This window comes from Brienomyrus brachyistius, chromosome 5, assembly GCF_023856365.1.
Source record: "Brienomyrus brachyistius isolate T26 chromosome 5, BBRACH_0.4, whole genome shotgun sequence".
Classification (NCBI taxonomy): Eukaryota; Metazoa; Chordata; class Actinopteri; order Osteoglossiformes; family Mormyridae; genus Brienomyrus; species Brienomyrus brachyistius.
In genome coordinates this window covers 37713742-37736985 of record NC_064537.1, presented here as the reverse complement: position 1 = coordinate 37736985, position 23244 = coordinate 37713742, and the positions used below count along the sequence as shown (strand labels likewise).

Genomic DNA, 23244 nt, shown 5'->3' with positions numbered 1-23244 from the left:
TACTGTTGCCTTTCTATCAGCTCGAACCACTCTGGCCATTCTCCTCTGACCTCTGGCATCAACAAGGCATTTTTGCCCACAGAACTGCTGCTCACTGGATGTTTTCCCTTTTTCAGACCATTCTCTGTAAACCCTAGAGATAGTTGTGCATGACAATCCCAGAAGATCAGCAGTTTCTGCAATACTCAGACCAGCCCGTCTGGAACCAACAACCATGCCACGTTCAAAGTCACTTAAATCACCTTTTTTTCCCCATTCTGAAGCTCGATTTTAACTGCAGCGGTTCGTCTTGACCATGTCAACATGCCTAAATTCATTGAGTTGCCACCATGTGATTGGCTGATTAGTAATTTCCGTCAATGTGCAGTTAGACAGGTGTGCCTAATAAAGTGGCCGGTGAGTGTATATAGTAGTCATTACCCCCCGCACCAATTCTGGCTCTTCCCACCAGAGAGGTTACATTGCACATGCTAAGAGCCAGATTTGGTAGCTAATGATCAGTCTGTCGAATCCCCTGCCGTTTACTGCCACCCAATCTACATCACACCAAGCCTCCATGGCTCCCGCTGCAGGTGGTGGACTCTGTTCCTTCGGGCTATGCATGGCCAGGCCCCATGGTTGGAGATCTGCCCATCAGGCTCTTGCCTATGAGGCCAATGACTTATATCCATAATATAAAGGCATTTTTTTGGGTTTAATCTGCAACATATTTGTCTGAAAGCAGTACAGTGTCTACATAATGAATCTCACACTCATTTTAGGTTTAATAATAATAATAATAATAATAATAAATACTTTATTGATCCCTGTAGGGAAATTGTCTTTACGCCTCCCACAACTTGCTCTTTTTTCATAGAGGAAGTTGTCTGTGAAGGGCTGCCACCCGTAGCGGCGCCCAGAGAGCTGGGGGTTAAGGGCCTTGCTCAAGGACCCATAGGCTGAGGCTGGATTTGAACCTGTGATCTTCTGATTACAGGCAGACAGGCTTAGCCCACAGAGCCACACGCTGCCCCCGTGTTTCAGGTAACATTTGTTGTGATTTTTGTTGATAAAATACATTCAGCCTGCACTTTTGTCTCTATGTTAGACATGATGGATAACCAATGCACTAGGTATGCTGCTATCCCCAGATCGAGGTCACCACCATAGCGGCCATGATTACCTGTGCCAACTTTGGCGTAGTGTGGCAGGGGTTATCCCCGAAATGCTCATTTTTCATTAGTTGTTGTGTGGTATTTTCCCGTGATTTCTACATATGACATAGAGGAATTCCCATTCTTTCGCCTCGTTTTCAAATGATTTCATTCCTTGGTATATTTCTTACAGAAGGCACCTCTAAAAACCCTGATTGGACAAACAGAACCTAATCAAAGGTAGGTAGAATTTAAATACACTATTTCAAACGTGAACTAACGAAATTTCATTGCAGTCTGACCTGTCGAAGACATCTTATTTGATGCCCGGAATCGGTTAGTGAGCATCATGGTAGACGTAGAATCGGTAGAAACCCGAGTGTTTGCATCGGGTCAGTAAAACCCTTAAATAAAACCAATGTATCATGTTCATACTTATCGATATCGCTTAAATAGTATTTAGAGATGCCATTTATTTTGTATTTGAATGTTATTAGGTCCTTAGGAGACCGATGATTTAAGATATTCTGGTCGGATGGTTCCAGTGAATTTTCTGTGTTCGACTGGGAACAAGGTCATGTGACCCGATCTGATTCGAAGATGTGTTGTTCACAAAACAAAGTGCATGTGCTCTGTTGACAGTTCTTTAAATGAGTGTTCCTTCAATTTCTTCTAAGGTTTAATTTAAAACTTTATCATTGTGTGGGATTCTGATATAGTATTTGATATATTTCATAAACTTTTTCCTGTTATTTAATATTTATTTTCTCTTTTTTCAGGTTCTACAAGATGCTGTTGCGTAAGAAACGAAAGCTGACTTGCACTGAAGATGAGCCCACTCCAAGCACCAGTGATTATATGATGTCAGCTTCTCCATCCTCAGCTACACCTGATCCGTCCTGGCAGTGTGCAACACCAGCCATGGCAACTCCTGCAACTCCAACAGCCCGCCCATCTCGTGAACCTCTCACACCAAGGAAGCAGAAACTGAAAACAAGTCAGAGGAGAGAAGACAAGCTGAAGCTGAATGAGACAATTAAAAACTTACAAGGCCGTATCAAGAAAATGAGGCCAGGAATTAATTCGCAAAATAAAATCTTTGGCTATAAAAAATGCCATCATATCTAACCTAAGAAAACAACAAAAGGAATCCAACAGAACACAACTGGTAGGAGATATGAATAAAGATGAAGTGAAAAAACAAAAAAAACGAACGGTTCAAAAGATCAAACAAATTGAAACGTGTTAGTCTTGTGAAGTCTGCAGTATCCCAGGAGGAATTCAATGTTCTCAAAGCAAAGCTGGCTGAGAAGAATGATAGGATCATGCAGTGAGAAATTGAAAAAAAACAGAAATTGAAGACTCTTACTGTACAATGAGTTGAGAAAGGAGAAATCAACTGTTGAAATGAAAAAGGATGGTAAAACGTACAGTCCAAATACTAGGATGATGGTGTACAATGCTCTGGTAAACCAGGTCCCTACTAAGAACATTCCTTCCCTCATTCAGAGTCAGGCTGAAAGGACTGGTGAACAACTTAGTGCTGTACTGCAGAGATTTGCAATAGAGCACATGGCAAGGGAACTGGATGTAGTAGCTAACTTAAAAGTAGCAGAAATGACAATGAAGACAGAGAATCTGATTTTAGGGTTTGATGTCACAACCCAAGAAGGCACCCACATCAACAGCATTCATGTGACAAGCAAGACTGATTGCGAAGTTGTAGCCATTGATGAATTGCCTGGGGGGACCGCTGAGGATTATCATCGCCATATAACTGAATCAGCTGATCATCTTGCCAACACTTATGCGGATTTTCACCAAGACGATTATCAGCACTGCCGTTCGATTATAATTGTCAACATTTCGAACACACTGACGGGCAGAGTTGCTGTTAATCATGCTGCAATTTCTAAAGTCAATGAAACATGGGGAAAGGTTCTAAATGAACTAAATTGCCACCTTCATCCTCTTGACATGATTGTATCACCCTGCAGATCAACGCTAAAAAAGCTCCAGTCGTCTGAGGGTTCTCTGTTTGGTAAAGACTGTCATGCTGGCAATTTGGTGTTGGCTATAAACAAGTTTAGATATAAAGATGGAAAGGGTGACCCTAAAGGGTTTAAAACATTCCTAGATGACCATAAATTACCAAGAGTTCTTATCCCTCGCTATTGCGGTAACCGGCTGCATGTGCTCTTCCACATTTGCGGGAAACTGATTGAATATCACCAAGAACTCTTGGACTTCTTCACAACTGGCCCAGTCTCTTGTGGGGGACTACAATCTAACATCAAAGTGGACTTTGAAAATCCTGAAGCCATCATGAAAATGGAAGTTCTGGGGATTTTGGGCGAGCTGTTAACAGGGCCTTGGATGCAAGTGTTCTATAAAGCTGCTGGAGGTGAACTACAACATCTTGAGGGAATCCAAGTGGTAAAGCATTTGGTTTCGACACTGAAGGATATATCCCAGGACCCATCCTCTGTTTGCAATCAAGACACAGACTTCTTTGGAAGGCAGCTGAGTGAGGAAGACAAAACATGGGCAGTCCTGAGAGAAAGTGAATGAGGATCAGCAGACCTGTTCAACCAAATGATGAAAGCATGCCTTGATGCTGTGGTGTTTGTGCTGGAGAGACAGTACAAGAGATATTTTGGGATGGATGTCACCACCATACTTCAGGAAGAAACTGCTTCAGCTAGACTTGACAACATTGATGCAGAAGAGATCATGGGGATGTTTAGGGCGAAAAAATGCTTCCATTGATTACTTGAGGGCAAAGATGAGGGCCAAGAAAAATGATGTTGTTGAGTACCTGAATAGCCTGTACAAGGACAAGAGGGACCGAATTATCAACTGGGCGGTGTCGAGGGCTAGGAAGCAGAGGATAGCAAGCCGCAGGAAGCAACAAGAAGTCAGGAAGGAGATATCCAAAAGGCTTGCTATCAAAGTGCAAAAGAAAAATGAGAAGGAAAAGAAAGCAATTGAAAAGAAGCTAAAATCACTTGACATTGGAGACATTGACACTGAATTTCCTGAACTTTCAGAGATAACTAAGGCTGACCTTGAGGGAATCTTGTCTGGATTAGTTGTGGGCAAGGAAATTGTCCACACCTGGTATGATCAGGATACTAGTGATCTTCTGGTGTATTCCGGAAAAATTGAGAAACTGAAGAAAAGGAATGGCGTTTGTTCTGCTAGGTACACTGTGGTATACTGGAGGGCAGATAAAGGTGAAACATATGATGAAGATGCAGAGGACACACCAATGTCTAAGTTTGAACTTGGGGCAGACCTCATCTGTGGTAGTTTGGTGATTTGTTAGGAATCAAACAAAGGATTTAATCATAAACTTATAATGTATGGCAACTCAGCTTTTAAAAATATTTGTTGAAACTCATTTAGGAACACTTACCTTTTACATGTAAATAAAAGGACTGTTAGGAACATTGACTATTCAAAGACTGATTGATTACGACTTGAATTCAAAGGACTTTATTTCTTCTATGGATGGATGGAAATTAGCAGGACTGGACCCTTGGGTGAGTAACTATTATGCAATATTCTGTGTTAATTTGGTTATCCTGCATGCCCCATGTTTTGTGGTAATAGAGATATTGATAGAAATCTCCCATTTTCAGAGAATCATATGAAGATGCTACAAGAAAATGTGCGACTTGGCCAATTTTCCGGTCTTGCATTCATAATTAACCATTAATTAAATCTTATTTTAAGTAACTTGTTAATTAAAATATTTATTTCAGAGCACTAATTTACTTCTTAGCCATTGAATAAGCTTTCCAATGATACCTACCTTTTTGTCATAGGACCACTATTAAGGAAGTTATGATCATTTATTTCCACTTCTTATCATTTCCGGTCACAAGTTAAGCATTCACTTCCTATTGATTTTACATTAAAACAATGGACGCTAATTTGCTCAAATAGGCGATACTAAGATTGCTGTCATTTCCTTGATATTTATCACACAGAGATGATCTTGGTATCATTGGAAAGGTCTCTGCAGGCTTTCTAAGCCCCTCCTGATGGTTTTAGTGTCTTTGATGTAAAATGACTTTGAATGTTTTTGCAACATACCTAAATGCACAAATATTATTATTGTTGTACCTGTGTAACTGTCATTTTCCACACTGACACTGCTGTCGAAAACATCCTCTCCCATCACGTAACTTCCCTTCCAGTTGAATGCCCCAACGGCACCTAACAGGACTTTTCCCTGAACAAACAACAAAACAGCAACAACAGCAGTAGCAATTACATTCTCAACTGGATCAAAGAATGTACCAGGAAAAACAGAAGCAGGTAACAGGTCTTTAGAGAAAGGATGTGTACCGTGGGCATGAAAGCTGAACTAAAACCCTCTTGACCTAATTCCATCTTAAAAGATTCTCCAGATGATGTCCCTAAAGAAAAAAAGGTGATAGATCAGTTCAATTTGTACACATTTAATACTCCTGTTACTGTTACTGCTGCTACTATTACTGCTAATGGTAACAACGTTCATAAGAATATCAATAATAATATCACCTTTCCATATTGCTTGAAATCAGGAAATACAGACAGTAAGATGAATTATTAAATACATAAATACATTTATTGTAATAGGGATAGTTTCCATGTTCTCCCCATGTCATTGTGGGGTTTCCTCCGGGTACTCCGATTTCCCCCCCACAGTCCAAAAACATGCTGAGGCTAATTGGAGCTACTAAATTGCCCGTAGGTGTGCATGTGTGAGTGAGTGCTGTGTGAGTGTGCCCTGCGATGGGCTGGCCCCCCATCCTGGGTTGTTCCCTGCCTCGTGCCCATTGCTTTCGGGATAGGCTCCGGACCCCCCGTGATCCAGTAGGATAAGCGGTTTGGAAAATGGATGGATGGATGGATGGGTAATAGGGATGGATGAGAAGATAATGGCAAATTAAAAGCAAATGGTATGACAGTATAAACAAGAAAATTAGAAAACTACAATACCTTCAACAGAAAAGATACTTTTCTCTAGTGTGCCCCTAAGGTTATCCAAAGCTTGGAAGTCATTCACCCGAAACAAATGATCTACAGTGGGAAGGGAGGCGATAGTGGTCAGTTCCTGTCGTCCTCTGGCGTCCTGGAAAGCATTTCCGACCTGTGGGGATCAAGACCGAAAATAATAGCTTTATTATTAAGTTGCAATAACCTCATTAAATATATACCGGTATCAATATAAATAAAGCTAGTAATATTATAACCTAGTGCATGATTGTTTGTGTAATTATATGTCATCGTAATTATATTTAATAATTCTTTACCTGCCATGATAATGGATAATACCAAAAGGTACTACCAGAATTGAGCAATATCTTACAGGAAAACAATTGCAATTTTTTTCAGAAAGTATATTTTATTTTATTAACCAACAATGCTGTTGACCTGAAAAAATAACCAAAATCTTTATTAGTTGGAATTGTGAAGGAATTAGCATTGCAGTATTGATTCATCATTTTGACTTTTTGAGTGTATTGAATGGTGAATGAATTAACGCTTGGAGACAGGACTTCATGGTTCATATGCATTATCTTAAATGTGAGGACACATTATTTTCCTTCTACAAGCAAACATTAACAGTACCCCAATGGCGTAACGGATGATGCCTTTCCTCTCAGCCTCATTAACCACAACACTTAAGGGAGTGTAGTCTCCTTCAGTCTTTCCATCTGTGATGACCAGTAAGACCTTAACAGCATCTGGCCTGGCTCCTCTGTATGGTACAAACAGCTCATTTCTGAAAAAGCACGATACAATGAAGTAACATTTAGTGGGTTCATAGGATAGAAATATTGATGCATTACCAGCATGTGGAACACAACTGAAAATAATTACTTTTCTTCATTTCGTGGTTGCGTGACCATGACACTGTACTGATTAAACAGTTATGGACTAATTAAATAGATGGATATCTGGATGGATGCACACATGGATGCACTTGTTACCTTGTCCTGGATCCACACACTGATCTCACATTTAATCTGATTATATCATAAAAACAGCCCTGAATGTGCCTTAAATGTATCGCAAAGTGTGGCAAGTGTTTTGAAGACCTTTCAGAGAAGTTCTCCTTTTTCTTGTAAGATAAAGTTCAGGCGTACCACTGGTCAAGTTTGCAGGCCACATTATGTACGTTTACTGTCTACTGGTAAAGTGAAGGGTGGAGATCCAAACCTAAAGCTTCTGTTTCAGCAGTGACTCTCTTGATCACATCAAGCAAGTACACAAAAAGTCACAAAATGGCTGCTGTCAATCCATGTCGCAATGCCACGGAAACATTAAACGAATGCTGAATTACGTAAAGGATACAGCCTCAGTCAGGAGGGAATAATGATTGTTGTGGAGCTTGTGAGGGATGCAATAACATCTCCAACAAACTGAAATAACCCAATCGTATACATTGGAAACCCCTTATAGTGATCACTATAACCAATTAGTATTCTGTTGTTCTTTTTCTTTATGTTTCAGGCAGATTACCATCTACTTGACATTTGTATATTTATTAGATGAATATAAGGTAATAAAACAGACAGTGTCGCTATGTACTGAATATTATTGACTAGTTCAAAATACAGTACAGTTCTTTCAAACGCTTTATAAATTATTGAACTGTGTATAATTCAAATATGCTATAATGCACTGCTGTACATAAAATATACTTTAATGTAGTTTTGCTGCTGTGTCTCATTGGTTCAGTTTTAACAGCTATCATAAGAATTGAGTTGGTTTATGTCTGAACTTTCTTTGCCAGGAGATTGCTTGACAATCTCAGTTTAATCTCAGTTTCAGGGATGGAAAGTGATCCGGTTCATATTTTTAACTCAGGATTCTGCACTAAACCCGCTTTCTGGAATACTCCCCTTTTCTGGGTTTGACTCAGTGTGAGATTGTTAATCTAGCACTACTTTCAAGCTAGATTTCAACAAAGTGTAAGCAGTTTAAATATACAACTGCCTTGGTCTTCGGATCTCCATGACACTTCACAGGACAAGCAGGTACAGAAAATGAATGAAAAATGAAAGGATGTTTTCTTTTTTTCAAGATAGGATTGCTGAAATTAGGAACTAATAACTAGGATCTGGAACTAAATAAGGTTAAAACTACCATCCATTTGTTATTTCACATACCTATTACTTCGGGAACATTAAAATATCAAGGAAACACTAAGTGAAATACTAGTGCATTAGAAAGATGTACATGCCTTTCAGGCAAACAGGTTACCCTAAATTTCACACCGATGAATCAGTGCAACAATGAGCATCTGAAAGTGTGTGTTCTCTGGACTGCTGTCTCATCCAAGACTCACCATTCTTCATGCCTTATGCTTCCCAAGAGAGACTCCAGGTAATACTAACACGACTTGTCTGTAGTAATGGCAATGTAAACAAATGGATATTTATTTTAACAGGGTCATTCATTACACAACTTTATGCGAAGACATTTCACTTACACTACTTTTCGTATTGCAGTTGGAGTGTGAGTCCAACCTCTTTGCTGCCTTATTCTATCAATCCTCCTGGACCAGTCTGAAGTTCTGAAAGCACTGAAGTCCATTTCAATATCAAATTGACTGGAATACTGCATTATAGCAAACTGCAACATAAATTGAACTAGGTTGGCATATGATGCAAGCAAACATTGTTGACATGCTTGGAATCAAACAGAACCAGAATGAATTTTCAATAAGTCAGCTTTTGATTTGAACATTGCATTTGGTATGTAAGTATTTTTTCCAAACAAAATGTTCTTCAGAATGCTACTTTAGCATGAAATAAAATTAATGTTACATATGTAGACTCGGGGAACTCAAGATATTCAACTGGATGGCATAATTCATAATTTTTTATGAAAGAAAACAGATATTAATTGTTTGAGCATCATACCGAATAAGTAGACTGTAAATAATAACATTTAAGAATATATTCAATGCATAAAATTATAAAGTATCTGAAAAAATGAGATGTAGTGTAGTTGTGAAATAATACAGTCTTTTCTTACTTACCAGACTATTTCGCCCTAAAAACTGTGTAATTAAATTTTTCATAAACATCTTCATCCGGTCAAAATCTCCTGCTGAAACACTGCCTGAACCATCTATTAGGAACACGATATCTGTATCTGAAACAGGACAGTCTGTAGAAAAGAGGCAAGAAAAGAGGCAGTTAAAGACCACAGATATGAAGAAACTATTATTAAGTGTTTGATGATTAAGCTACTGCAGTCAATATCATTGTAAGATATCACTGTAAGAAGATCCCAGATGAGTCTTTTGATCTTGGATGTTTTGAATCATGTGCTCATAAACATGAGTTTGCCACTAGACTCATAATGAGCTGATTTGGGATAGGGTGCCTTGTTAATTATATTTAATGCTGATAAAATAATGATGTAATCAAATGCATAGTCCAAACAAGCTTATATGCTGCAGCATAGGCTGTGATGTATAATTCCAGACCCGTCACTAAAAAGTAAAAACTCACACAAATGCACCATTAGGCATAAAATGGTCACCAATTAGGCTGGTGTCCTGGTCAGGTAGTTCCACTGGGGACCCCTGACCTAGTGCTTGTTGTGTATGTATGAAGTCTGTCTATATGTATGCGGATAAAAATTTGGCACAAATGACATCCGGTATTGTTTCAGAACAGAGCATTTCACAATCCACTCAAAAACATGTGATGCATCCAGTGTCGGTCAGATAAAGTACATCAAGACGAGGACTGTCCCACTCTCCCTGAAGCACAAATATATGCAATGTGGCTTAGAATTGTAAGGACACACTATTTCCTTTAAACCTATGTTTTACTCATTTTAATTTAAATAATTTTTAATAGACAAGTCATTTAGCCTATTTGATTTGGCCTCTAGGAATGTTGACAAAGTAGATGTTCCTTCAATCCTGCTTAATGGAAATATACTACCATATACTTACACGTTTCTATATACTATTGTGCTATTTAATTCTTATATGAATCTAATACAATTACACGAACTATGGATGTGCATTTTGTATCATTTAGTTCTAAATGTATAACAAATGTTGCAGGTTTAATTTTATTTCATGATTTTTTAACACTATACATCTACTGAGTCTGACTCTATACAGCCCTTCAAAAAAAGTAGTATGAAATGCAATTAAAATTGCCTAAGTCAGTTGCGGAATGCATGTAAGGGTCATTTACATGCAACAGGCCCATATTTTGGTGTCTCTCTGCCTAAAGTGCATATCTAGCTAAAGTGAGCATAACCCCCGGGTTTAATTCGATAGGAAAATACACCTAAGTGAGTAACACGCAGCTATGTGCTCTTTTGACATAAATGCAGGGGAGAATGTGCATTACAATCTAGTGGGTCTAGCATTCTAATTAATCCCTTGGATAGGTGAAAGTGGATGCGACTGGCAATATGATATTACACATTGATAACCTGTCATATTCCCTTTGAGTTAATTATATTCCCCCGGACTCTGGGGAAGACATATGGTTTATCCAAGTATATAAGAGTCTAAATGGACATGCGTGTGCACAAGGTGAAAAGGTGCGAGCACATCATCTACGAGAGCCCCACTGTTCCACCGAAGCATTTGGAGGTGAAGTAGGCATGGGATGAGGTAGCAGCGAGCGTGTCCTCGGTTTCTGGCGTTGTTACATTACCCACGCAGTGCCGAAAGCAGTATAATGATGTCAAAAGACGGGAAATATATAGCTTTTACAAACAGTAAAAAATAATAGTAAATGTTTATTTTTAAAAAATGTTTTTTTCCAGTCAACCGTTATTTATTTTATCTTTCTTATAGTCAAAATCTCCAAATTTCCGAAGTTCAGCTGCAGACACGGGGAAAGACGAAAGGCGGGGCAGCGACGATCTCATCCACTCCTCTGATTGTGCAACTGCTCCATAACTGCTTGGAGCGCCAGCAGTAAAAGCGTGGCCGTTACACTATTGTAAGACATAGAGATAGTATGTTCCCAGTGTTTCATGTCCTCACCTTCCATAATATTTTACAAGTTTATAAAAATATATAGGCTCACTGGTCTCGTCATAAAACTGCAATGAAAAAGCAGCAGGAGAGGTAGGTATTACTGCCTCACGGTGGGAGGGGTGCATATCTTGAACTGCATTGTTCAATACAATGTGCATCGAATACACAACTGTATGCCTGTGCTGTGGTAACCCAATTATCTGAGGTTTCAGTTAAACACGTCTTACCGCAGTCCGGAAAAAGGTTAAGTTAAAAAAGTCCCGAATGTTAACCATTTCGTTACTGAGTGTAACCACGTCTTCTTATGATAAAGTAGAATATCTCAAAAAAAATTGGGGGGGGGGGGGGGGGGACAACAACAAAAAACTGCAAATAGCAGCCCAGGAAAAGCTAATTTAAGATTAGACACCGGAGATGGAAAGACGAGAAAAGTGACGTAGAAAATCGGCTATTCTGCCATTGGTGCTAAAAACTGTGCAACGTTACAGTAATGTTACCTGAAATGTTAGCTAATGCTTTACATACTAAGCTATTGTCACCTATTTAGGTGTTAACTTGCTTACAGTTGTTGTATCCTGTGTCCCTCAGTTCTGTCCTGTGCCCCTTTGGCCAGTAGAGGTCTCCCCTGCTGACCATCCTGTATTCCCATTCAGTTATCGCTGCCCCTCCTGCAGCCCATGTTGATTATACTTATCACCTTCACCTGTTGTTATATTGTCTCTAGTCCATTGTGATGTCTCACAACTGTTTCTTCCCAGTGTATATACATCACATGCCCAAAAAAGTCACTGTTTGACACAACACAACCCCTCCCCAAAGAAGGTGTGGTTACGGTCATACTGTATTGTATTATACTATATCAGGACTGGAGTTGGGCACCCCTGACCTATTACACTACATCAGGACTGCACAACCCTGCCCCTGGAGATCTACCACCCGGCAGAGCATAGGTGCCGCCCTAATTTAACACACCTGATACAGATAATCAGCATTTCAGTATTAGAGCCTGCCAGTTGAACTCTGGCCAGTTTTACCAGCACCCCCCTCCCCCCCCCCCCTTGGTTGAAGATGTCCACCCCTGTAAAATCAATATGCCTATAATGGGATGTCTGCTCTCAAAATGATCTACATGCATTCAAAGCCTTTAGCTGCCCAAATGAATTATGGCATTGCTGCAGTGGGTGGTTCAGTGTTGCCCTGTCACCTCAGTCCTACTCCTCCCACACCCCCCAAACTCCACAATGAAAATGTGAAGGCCAGTAAATGTGTTAGAGAGAGATGCAATACCGCTTTCGTCAAAATGACAGGTCGGGTCAAAGGTCACGTTCAAAAGTTCAGTGGGCGGAGCTTATGTTGTAGTGGGTTGAGCTTGGTTGTGTAACTGACGCAATAGCATGTGGATTTAATTATTTATTTAAATATTTTTTTTTTGTCTTCTTCCCCGGGGGTTGGTTGTGTAACTGCTGCAATGGTATTTGGATTTAATTATTTATTTATTATTTTAAATGATTGTGGCTTAGGGGGCATGGGTTGGTTGTGTTAGTGATGCAATGGTATTTGGATTTAATTATTTATTATTTTAAATGCTTATTTTAAATGTTTATTATTTTAAAATGATATTGAGGAGAGTGCTTATGAGTGTGTATTATTTTAAAAATGATATTGATGAGAGTGCTTATGAGCGTGTGTTATTTGAATAAGTTATTATTATTATTATTTTGTGGGGCGCGGGCGGGAGTGAGCGTGGCTGGGTTACCTGATGGAGCGCGAGCGTACGGTGTGCGGTAGCGTGGTAAGGTCCCCGGGCTTCGGAGAATCAGCAAAGGACTTATTCACATACTGGTGCGGTAGCGCGGAAAGGTCCGCACGGCTTTGGATAATCCTCGGAGAGAGCGATGCGGGAGAGCTGAGAGGCGTGCTGCTGCGCGAGTCTGAGAGAAACTGTGAGAGACTGTGGGATAAAATGGTAAAGTTGGAGCAAAGAATGAGAGGAGGAGGTGCAGGGTCTATCGTCCAATAAAAACGCTCGGCGCTAGTTTTGACCGTGTGTTTTTTCCTCACGCAAGCGTTTGTATCACATCGGCGTATGGCGCCAATTTGTAAAGGTCATAAGTCGAGACATACATCGAGTCTGTCAATTTGTCCGCCAGTAAATTCTGCAGGGCCGTGCCACCTGGCCATTGAGGCGCCCCCCTACCCGGCCACGCGGGCCATACATCGAGTCTGACACTTTTGCCCTCCAGTAAATTCTGTTTAAAGTTTTGTTTTCACATACGTCCCAAATTACAGATAATTTTCTTACACAGGCACGAGTAGCATCATCAAGGCCGTACCACCTGGTCATACATCAAGTCTGACAATTTGCCCGCCAGTAAATTCTGTTTATAGTTTTGTTTGTCATACATGACCGTGCAGATATGGGGTGACAGAGACAATTAAATTGTATTACGTCGAGCGGGGGGCCTTTTCCTCCTTACCAAAGTTTGTACCAGCCAAAGAACCACAAGTTTCATCGAGACCTTACCCGGTAAGTATATTATTTCTTTTATTCCTGTTATAAAAATGCTATCTAACCCCCCCCCCGGATTGCTTAGCTACAATTAGCTAAATTTATCTACGTATGGTTAATCAAAAGGTATAACCAGAACTTGAAAAGATGTATGACAACACATGCTGATCTTTTATTTCAACTAAGCCTCTTTAACCTCATCGTTTTTAAGCAATGAAACTCTTTTCGGCTAATGTGTTATTTAAAATAAAACATCTTAAGTATTTCGACAACAAGAATCAAGGAATAACGCTGGCGATCCTTGTTAAAATGACTCTCCATGTCGCGCTTGTGCGTGCAGCCACGATATCCACACACCACTGTCTTTTATTGAAAACAGCTGAGGCAAGTCGTTTTCGGAACTTTAAAGTGTGTATACAATAAGTAAACGTGTGTAAAAGAAGTATAAAACGTGTTATAAAGCACATAGCCAACATTAATTAATAAAGAATTTAAGCATAATAGCCCAGACGTACCACGGCCTATAGCCGGCAGAAAGAGAGCTATCCTACGGCCTACAAGATAAAAGTATATGGCACCAAATTGGAATCAGTAGTCGTTAAAAGAATAAAATACATTATATGAATTTATCAATGCGACATTTTAAATACGTTTTAAGGCATAATAATTTTAAGGGGTCACCGGACTCATATTAATCACCGAGCTTTTCTAGCTAGAGAGGAAAGAGAGTCGGGCAGTTTTGAATGGTAAAAGCAGTAGTTGTGTATTGTTAACGGTTTATTTTTTAACAAAATGTCCTATTTTATAACGGTAAAAACACAGCAATCCTGTTTTTAGGGGGGGGGGTTTATGCGCATTGCATGTCTAGACATGTCGATCAGCTAATGTCCGCGGCAGTGGGAAACGGGTCGTAGGCGCGAGAGCGATAAGCCTATGTGAAGGAAGCGTCAATTGACAAATTGTTGCAGAGTGCGTGTAACATCTCGTTTAACCGCTGGTCCCGAGTGTGACAAGCAGACAGACAGCATTCACGCCCCGGCAGAAAGCACATTACGTCTATTTGTTAATCAGTTATATTATTTTATACTATTTACGAATAAATGTCTAATTGAAATAAAAGTCGATGTCAAACACCACAGCTCTGGGACTCTAGCATAGCCCCGGGCGCCCCCGCTGCGGGCCTGTGGGGGCTGGATGAAGTATCTAACTTCAATTGCTTAATCAGCAGGGTAAAGTGCCGTAACTTAAACGGGGGTATGACAAATTAGTATAAAGTTTTAAGCCAATAAGATTTAATTAATAAAATAATTTAGTTGTATTTTGTTAGTTTTATTTTCAATAAAACACACCCAGCGCATTATTAATTTAATAGATGCAGGAACTAGTGAGCGGTATTTAGCTACGTACTTCAAAAACATTTTAAAAACTTTGTTAGACTAATACCTTAGTTATTTTAATAATTTAAGGGATAAAAACATTTGTTGTGTTTGTCAATGTGTTATTTTAAGTAAATGCGTTATTTTCCAACGCCAAAAGCCCTGTCATGTTTTAAGTGAGAAATGATATGGACTAGCAACTCTCTCTGGGGGAGCAACCCCGGTTAGGTACTATTAAGCAGCATTTAGTGACATGCATCAAAACACATTTTTAAAAACTTTGAAAGAATAAAGTCTTAGTTATTTTAAGAAATACGTTTTTCAGTAAATGTTTATTCACGCGCATGCACACAAACACACACACACCCCGGAGGTCGGGGGGGGGGGGGGGGGGGGGGGCTTTAGAGTTTAACTTTAGGTCTGTGAAAGTATAGGACTGCAATGTGTATACAGACCCCAAAGCACCCTAAACTTAGTCGTTTACTAACTTATCGCGAAAAACAGACAGAAATAGACTTGTAAATTCTAAAGAAAAGACATTAACTGTTTTTTGTTAATGTTTAAAGGTATACAAACTACAGTTGTATCGGACACGCACACAAAAACACTAAAAGAGTTTGCTCAGTCAAAAAAAAAAAACACCAAACATATATTGTTCACGTTTTTTATTAAAATGTATAAGGATTGTTTTGTTATAGGTAAATTTTTAATTAATATGAGTGTGATATAAGTCATTTAGTCAACAAGATTTAAGGCAGAACCTAAATGGCGGCTTGAAATGACCGACCAGGCAGGTAGAAGTGTGCTTTCCTTATCTCACAAGTCATGGAAGGCTGGGATGGGGGACACATAAGTGGGGGGTAGGAACTGTGGAATCAGGCAAGGGGGCAAGAATTTAGGATATAGTCTTGTTATTTTAAAGAAGGTGTACATGATTATTTAATTACTTTTAATAGGGACCAGTAAGATGCATTTAGCACCATGTTGCAAATACACATTAAAAACTTTAAAGAATAAGGTCATAGTTATTTTAATAAAGACATCCTACAAGGTGCCCACGGCCCTAACTTATATAATCTACAAGCTTGATCCGAGATGCTTGCTGAAGTACAATGCTAAGTTGACATCGGTAACGGAGCTGCAGCCTGTTTGATAGTTAATGAAACATAGTTCAAATTCAACAGTGTCAGCAGTCATCCACGATGCAGGGAGACTACAGATTGACTATAATGACCCCGTTTATCAGCTGGCATTATTTACATTTTTTTGACAGAATAAAGCCTTAGTTATTTTAATGAATATGTTTTTCAGTAAATGTATACTCATGCTCATGTGCACAAACACACACACACACACACACACACACACACACACACACCGGTGGTCAGGGGCTTTAGAGTTTAACTTTAGGTCTGTGAAAGTATAGGACTGCAATGTGTATACAGACCCCAAAGCACCCTAACTTAGTCGTTTACTAACTTATCACGAAAAAACAGACAGAAATAGACTTGTAAATTTTAAAGAAAAGACATTAACTGTTTTTTTTGTTAATGTTTAAAGGTATACAAACTACAGTTGTATCGGACACGCACACAAAAACACTAAAAGAGTTTGCTCAGTCAAAAAAAAAACACCAAACATATATTGTTCACGTTTTTTTTATTAAAATGTATAAGGATTGTTTTGTTATAGCGAAATTTTAAATTAATATGAGTGTGATATAAGTCATTTAGTCAACAAGATTTGAGGAAGAACCTAAATAGTGGCTGGAAATGACCGACCAGGCAGGCAGAAGTGTCCTTTCCTTATCTCACAAGTCATGGAAGGGTGGGGGGATGGAGGAACTGTGGAATCAGGCAAGAGTGTAAGAATTTAGGATATAGTCTTGTTATTTTAAAGAATGTGTACATGATTATTTAATTGCATTTAATAGGAACCAGTAAGATGCATTTAGCACCATGCTGCAAATACACATTAAAAACTTTAAAGAATAAGGTCTTAGTTTTTTAAATAAAGACATCCTACAAGGTGCCCAAGGCCCTAACTTATATAATCTACAAGCTTGATCCGAGATGCTTGCTGGAGTACAATGCTAAGTTGACAACGGTAACGGTGCTGCAGACTGTTTGATAGTTAATGAAACATAGTTCAAATTCAGCAGTGGCAGCAGTCATCCACGATGCAGGGAGACTACAGATTGACTATAACGACCCGTTTATCCGCTGGCATTATTTAAATTTTTTTGACAGAATAAAGCCTTAGTTATTTTAATAAATATGTTTTTTCAGTAAATGTGTATTCATGCTCATGTGCACAAACACACACACACACACACCGATGGTCAGGGGCTTTAGAGTTTAACTTTAGGTCTGTGAAAGTATAGGACCGCGATGTGTATACAGGCCCCAAAACATATTAAGTTAGTCGTTCATGAGTCTTATTGTGAAAAACCACGCGAAATAGACTTGTAAATTTTAAAGAAAAGAAATTAATGGCTTTTGTTAATGTTTAATTGCATAAAAATTTTAGATGTATTTGTTAAACAGTCAAATAAAAATGTGTTATTTTAAAGTAGTATAAAATATAACCTTAACTTTGGACGCAAGATGGACAATCTACACACACAGACACACACACACACACACACACAGCAAAGCCCCAAGCATGCGCACAAGCGCACAACCAAAGGTGGGCTTTTAGAGTTTGCTCAATCAAAAAAAACATCAGACATATATAGTTTACGTTTTTTATTAAAATGTGTAAGGATCGATCTGTTAGAGCGCAATTTTAAATTAGTATGATTGTGATATAAGTCATTTAGGCAACAAGATTTGAGGAAGAACCTAAGTAGCGGCTAGAAATGATCAACCAGGCAGACAGAAGTCTGCTTTTCTTATCTCACAAGTCATGGAAGTGTAGGGGGATGTAGGAACTGTGGAATCAGGCAAGGGTGTAAGAATTTAGGATACATTTTTGTTATTTTAAAGAAGATGGCCATGATTATTTAATTATATTTAATAGGAACTAGTAAGCTTTAATAGGAACTAGTAAGTATTTAGCACAATGCATCAAATACACATTTAAAACTTTGAAGAATAAGGTCTTAGTTATTTTAATAAAGACATCCTACAAGGTACCCCACGGCCCCAGCTTATAGCGTCTACAAGAATGATTTGAGATGCTAGATGGAATACCATGTTAAGTTGACAATGGTAACTGAGATGCAGCCTGCTTGATAGTTAATGAAACATAGTCCAGATTCAACAGGGACAGCGGTCATCCAATATGCCGGGAGACTAGAGAGTGACTATAGTGCCCCATTTAACCGTTGGTCCGTATTTTTTAAGAATTTTGAAAGAATAAAGTCTTAGTTATTTTAATAAATATGTTTTTTTTCCAGTACATGGTTGTTCATGCTCATGTGCACAAACACACACACATCGGGGGTCAGGGGCTTTAGAGTTTAACTTTAGGTCAGTGAAAGTATAGGATCGTTATGTGTATTCAGACCCCAAAACATATTAACTTAGTCGTTCATGAGTCTTATTGTGAAAAAACCGACAAAATAGACTTGTAAATTTTAAAGAAAAGACATTAACAACTTTTGTTGATGTTGAAATGTATAAAAACTTTAGCTGCTTTTCTTAAATGGCCAGAAAAATTGGCTCAACACTATTAGTTTATATGAGGATGGGGTGTTTGCAACAGTCACAATCCTAGCAGGCAAGCATAACATGCCAAAGAAACATCTCTTTCATTTATTTCAAAGCAGACACTTTGTGTAAAAGTTGTTTCCTCATTGCCCAAACGGCCACCAGAATTGGATGGTCCTTAAAGACCTTTCATAAGACTTGGAGGCCCTGTCCTGAGGTTTATCAAAGACCAGGTTCTTACACTATAGGAGACTGATGCTGTTTAAGTACTAGACGGGATTACCCCTGCAATGAAATTTGTAACATTTCAAGATGTATATTTTAAAAGAATGAAGTGCCTGGCCAGTAAGAGGTGCATGGTATCGGATGGCGGAATGTCGAACAGGTTTGTTAGAGGGTTAGAGGAGGCAGAACTATGTTTGGCTCTGCTCTCTCGATTATCTGAGTTCTGGACTGACATATTCAAAGTCATTGAGCAGGACATCAACATAGTTCTGCCTCCTCTAACCCTCTAACAAACCTGTTCGACATTCCGCCATCCGATACCATGCACCTCTTACTGGCCAGGCACTTCATCGGATCAAGCTTTTTCTGGCCATTTAAGAAAAGCAGCTAAAGTTTTTATACATTTCAACATCAACAAAAGTTGTTAATGTCTTTTCTTTAAAATTTACAAGTCTATTTTGTCGGTTTTTTCACAATAAGACTCATGAACGACTAAGTTAATATGTTTTGGGGTCTGAATACACATAACGATCCTATACTTTCACTGACCTAAAGTTAAACTCTAAAGCCCCTGACCCCCGATGTGTGTGTGTTTGTGCACATGAGCATGAACAACCATGTACTGGAAAAAAAACATATTTATTAAAATAACTAAGACTTTATTCTTTCAAAATTCTTAAAAAATACGGACCAACGGTTAAATGGGGCACTATAGTCACTCTCTAGTCTCCCGGCATATTGGATGACCGCTGTCCCTGTTGAATCTGGACTATGTTTCATTAACTATCAAGCAGGCTGCATCTCAGTTACCATTGTCAACTTAACATGGTATTCCATCTAGCATCTCAAATCATTCTTGTAGACGCTATAAGCTGGGGCCGTGGGGTACCTTGTAGGATGTCTTTATTAAAATAACTAAGACCTTATTCTTCAAAGTTTTAAATGTGTATTTGATGCATTGTGCTAAATACTTACTAGTTCCTATTAAAGCTTACTAGTTCCTATTAAATATAATTAAATAATCATGGCCATCTTCTTTAAAATAACAAAAATGTATCCTAAATTCTTACACCCTTGCCTGATTCCACAGTTCCTACATCCCCCTACACTTCCATGACTTGTGAGATAAGAAAAGCAGACTTCTGTCTGCCTGGTTGATCATTTCTAGCCGCTACTTAGGTTCTTCCTCAAATCTTGTTGCCTAAATGACTTATATCACAATCATACTAATTTAAAATTGCGCTCTAACAGATCGATCCTTACACATTTTAATAAAAAACGTAAACTATATATGTCTGATGTTTTTTTTGATTGAGCAAACTCTAAAAGCCCACCTTTGGTTGTGCGCTTGTGCGCATGCTTGGGGCTTTGCTGTGTGTGTGTGTGTGTGTGTGTCTGTGTGTGTAGATTGTCCATCTTGCGTCCAAAGTTAAGGTTATATTTTATACTACTTTAAAATAACACATTTTTATTTGACTGTTTAACAAATACATCTAAAATTTTTATGCAATTAAACATTAACAAAAGCCATTAATTTCTTTTCTTTAAAATTTACAAGTCTATTTCGCGTGGTTTTTCACAATAAGACTCATGAATGACTAACTTAATATGTTTTGGGGCCTGTATACACATCGCGGTCCTATACTTTCACAGACCTAAAGTTAAACTCTAAAGCCCCTGACCATCGGTGTGTGTGTGTGTGTGTTTGTGCACATGAGCATGAATACACATTTACTGAAAAAACATATTTATTAAAATAACTAAGGCTTTATTCTGTCAAAAAAATTTAAATAATGCCAGCGGATAAACGGGTCGTTATAGTCAATCTGTAGTCTCCCTGCATCGTGGATGACTGCTGCCACTGCTGAATTTGAACTATGTTTCATTAACTATCAAACAGTCTGCAGCACCGTTACCGTTGTCAACTTAGCATTGTACTCCAGCAAGCATCTCGGATCAAGCTTGTAGATTATATAAGTTAGGGCCTTGGGCACCTTGTAGGATGTCTTTATTTAAAAAACTAAGACCTTATTCTTTAAAGTTTTTAATGTGTATTTGCAGCATGGTGCTAAATGCATCTTACTGGTTCCTATTAAATGCAATTAAATAATCATGTACACATTCTTTAAAATAACAAGACTATATCCTAAATTCTTACACTCTTGCCTGATTCCACAGTTCCTCCATCCCCCCACCCTTCCATGACTTGTGAGATAAGGAAAGGACACTTCTGCCTGCCTGGTCGGTCATTTCCAGCCACTATTTAGGTTCTTCCTCAAATCTTGTTGACTAAATGACTTATATCACACTCATATTAATTTAAAATTTCGCTATAACAAAACAATCCTTATACATTTTAATAAAAAAAACGTGAACAATATATGTTTGGTGTTTTTTTTTTGACTGAGCAAACTCTTTTAGTGTTTTTGTGTGCGTGTCCGATACAACTGTAGTTTGTATACCTTTAAACATTAACAAAAAAAACAGTTAATGTCTTTTCTTTAAAATTTACAAGTCTATTTCTGTCTGTTTTTTCGTGATAAGTTAGTAAACGACTAAGTTAGGGTGCTTTGGGGTCTGTATACACATTGCAGTCCTATACTTTCACAGACCTAAAGTTAAACTCTAAAGCCCCTGACCACCGGTGTGTGTGTGTGTGTGTGTGTGTGTGTGTGTGTGTGTTTGTGCACATGAGCATGAGTATACATTTACTGAAAAACATATTCATTAAAATAACTAAGGCTTTATTCTGTCAAAAAAATGTAAATAATGCCAGCTGATAAACGGGGTCATTATAGTCAATCTGTAGTCTCCCTGCATCGTGGATGACTGCTGACACTGTTGAATTTGAACTATGTTTCATTAACTATCAAACAGGCTGCAGCTCCGTTACCGATGTCAACTTAGCATTGTACTTCAGCAAGCACCTCGGATCAAGCTTGTAGATTATATAAGTTAGGGCCGTGGGCACCTTGTAGGATGTCTTTATTAAAATAACTATGACCTTATTCTTTAAAGTTTTTAATGTGTATTTGCAACATGGTGCTAAATGCATCTTACTGGTCCCTATTAAAAGTAATTAAATAATCATGTACACCTTCTTTAAAATAACAAGACTATATCCTAAATTCTTGCCCCCTTGCCTGATTCCACAGTTCCTACCCCCCACTTATGTGTCCCCCATCCCAGCCTTCCATGACTTGTGAGATAAGGAAAGCACACTTCTACCTGCCTGGTCGGTCATTTCAAGCCGCCATTTAGGTTCTGCCTTAAATCTTGTTGACTAAATGACTTATATCACACTCATATTAATTAAAAATTTACCTATAACAAAACAATCCTTATACATTTTAATAAAAAACGTGAACAATATATGTTTGGTGTTTTTTTTTTTTGACTGAGCAAACTCTTTTAGTGTTTTTGTGTGCGTGTCCGATACAACTGTAGTTTGTATACCTTTAAACATTAACAAAAAACAGTTAATGTCTTTTCTTTAGAATTTACAAGTCTATTTCTGTCTGTTTTTCGCGATAAGTTAGTAAACGACTAAGTTTAGGGTGCTTTGGGGTCTGTATACACATTGCAGTCCTATACTTTCACAGACCTAAAGTTAAACTCTAAAGCCCCCCCCCCCCCCCCCCCCCCCCCCGACCTCCGGGGTGTGTGTGTGTTTGTGTGCATGCGCGTGAATAAACATTTACTGAAAAACGTATTTCTTAAAATAACTAAGACTTTATTCTTTCAAAGTTTTTAAAAATGTGTTTTGATGCATGTCACTAAATGCTGCTTAATAGTACCTAACCGGGGTTGCTCCCCCAGAGAGAGTTGCTAGTCCATATCATTTCTCACTTAAAACATGACAGGGCTTTTGGCGTTGGAAAATAACGCATTTACTTAAAATAACACATTGACAAACACAACAAATGTTTTTATCCCTTAAATTATTAAAATAACTAAGGTATTAGTCTAACAAAGTTTTTAAAATGTTTTTGAAGTACGTAGCTAAATACCGCTCACTAGTTCCTGCATCTATTAAATTAATAATGCGCTGGGTGTGTTTTATTGAAAATAAAACTAACAAAATACAACTAAATTATTTTATTAATTAAATCTTATTGGCTTAAAACTTTTTACTAATTTGTCATACCCCCGTTTAAGTTACGGCACTTTACCCTGCTGATTAAGCAATTGAAGTTAGATACTTCATCCAGCCCCCACAGGCCCGCAGCGGGGGCGCCCGGGGCTATGCTAGAGTCCCAGAGCTGTGGTGTTAGACATCGACTTTTATTTCAATTAGACATTTATTCGTAAATAGTATAAAATA

General features: G+C 38.5%; 1 protein-coding gene across 4 annotated transcripts in view; it reads right to left on the bottom strand.

Moving 5' to 3' along the window:
* Window positions 1-23244, bottom strand: part of LOC125741689 (integrin alpha-M-like) — a 139707-nt gene that overhangs the window by 19219 nt on the left and 97244 nt on the right. For 3 of the 4 annotated variants that reach the window (XM_049012910.1, XM_049012914.1, XM_049012915.1), the window contains 6 exons: window positions 9178-9308; window positions 8626-8768; window positions 6759-6912; window positions 6126-6276; window positions 5490-5560; window positions 5265-5373 (listed from right to left, as the gene is read on the bottom strand). The exons of the other annotated variant lie outside the window; for it this stretch is intronic. In XM_049012910.1, the coding sequence (XP_048868867.1) occupies window positions 5265-5373; window positions 5490-5560; window positions 6126-6276; window positions 6759-6912; window positions 8626-8768; window positions 9178-9308 (759 nt within the window). The remainder of the gene's footprint in view (window positions 1-5264; window positions 5374-5489; window positions 5561-6125; window positions 6277-6758; window positions 6913-8625; window positions 8769-9177; window positions 9309-23244) is intronic. 4 annotated transcript variants of the gene reach the window in all.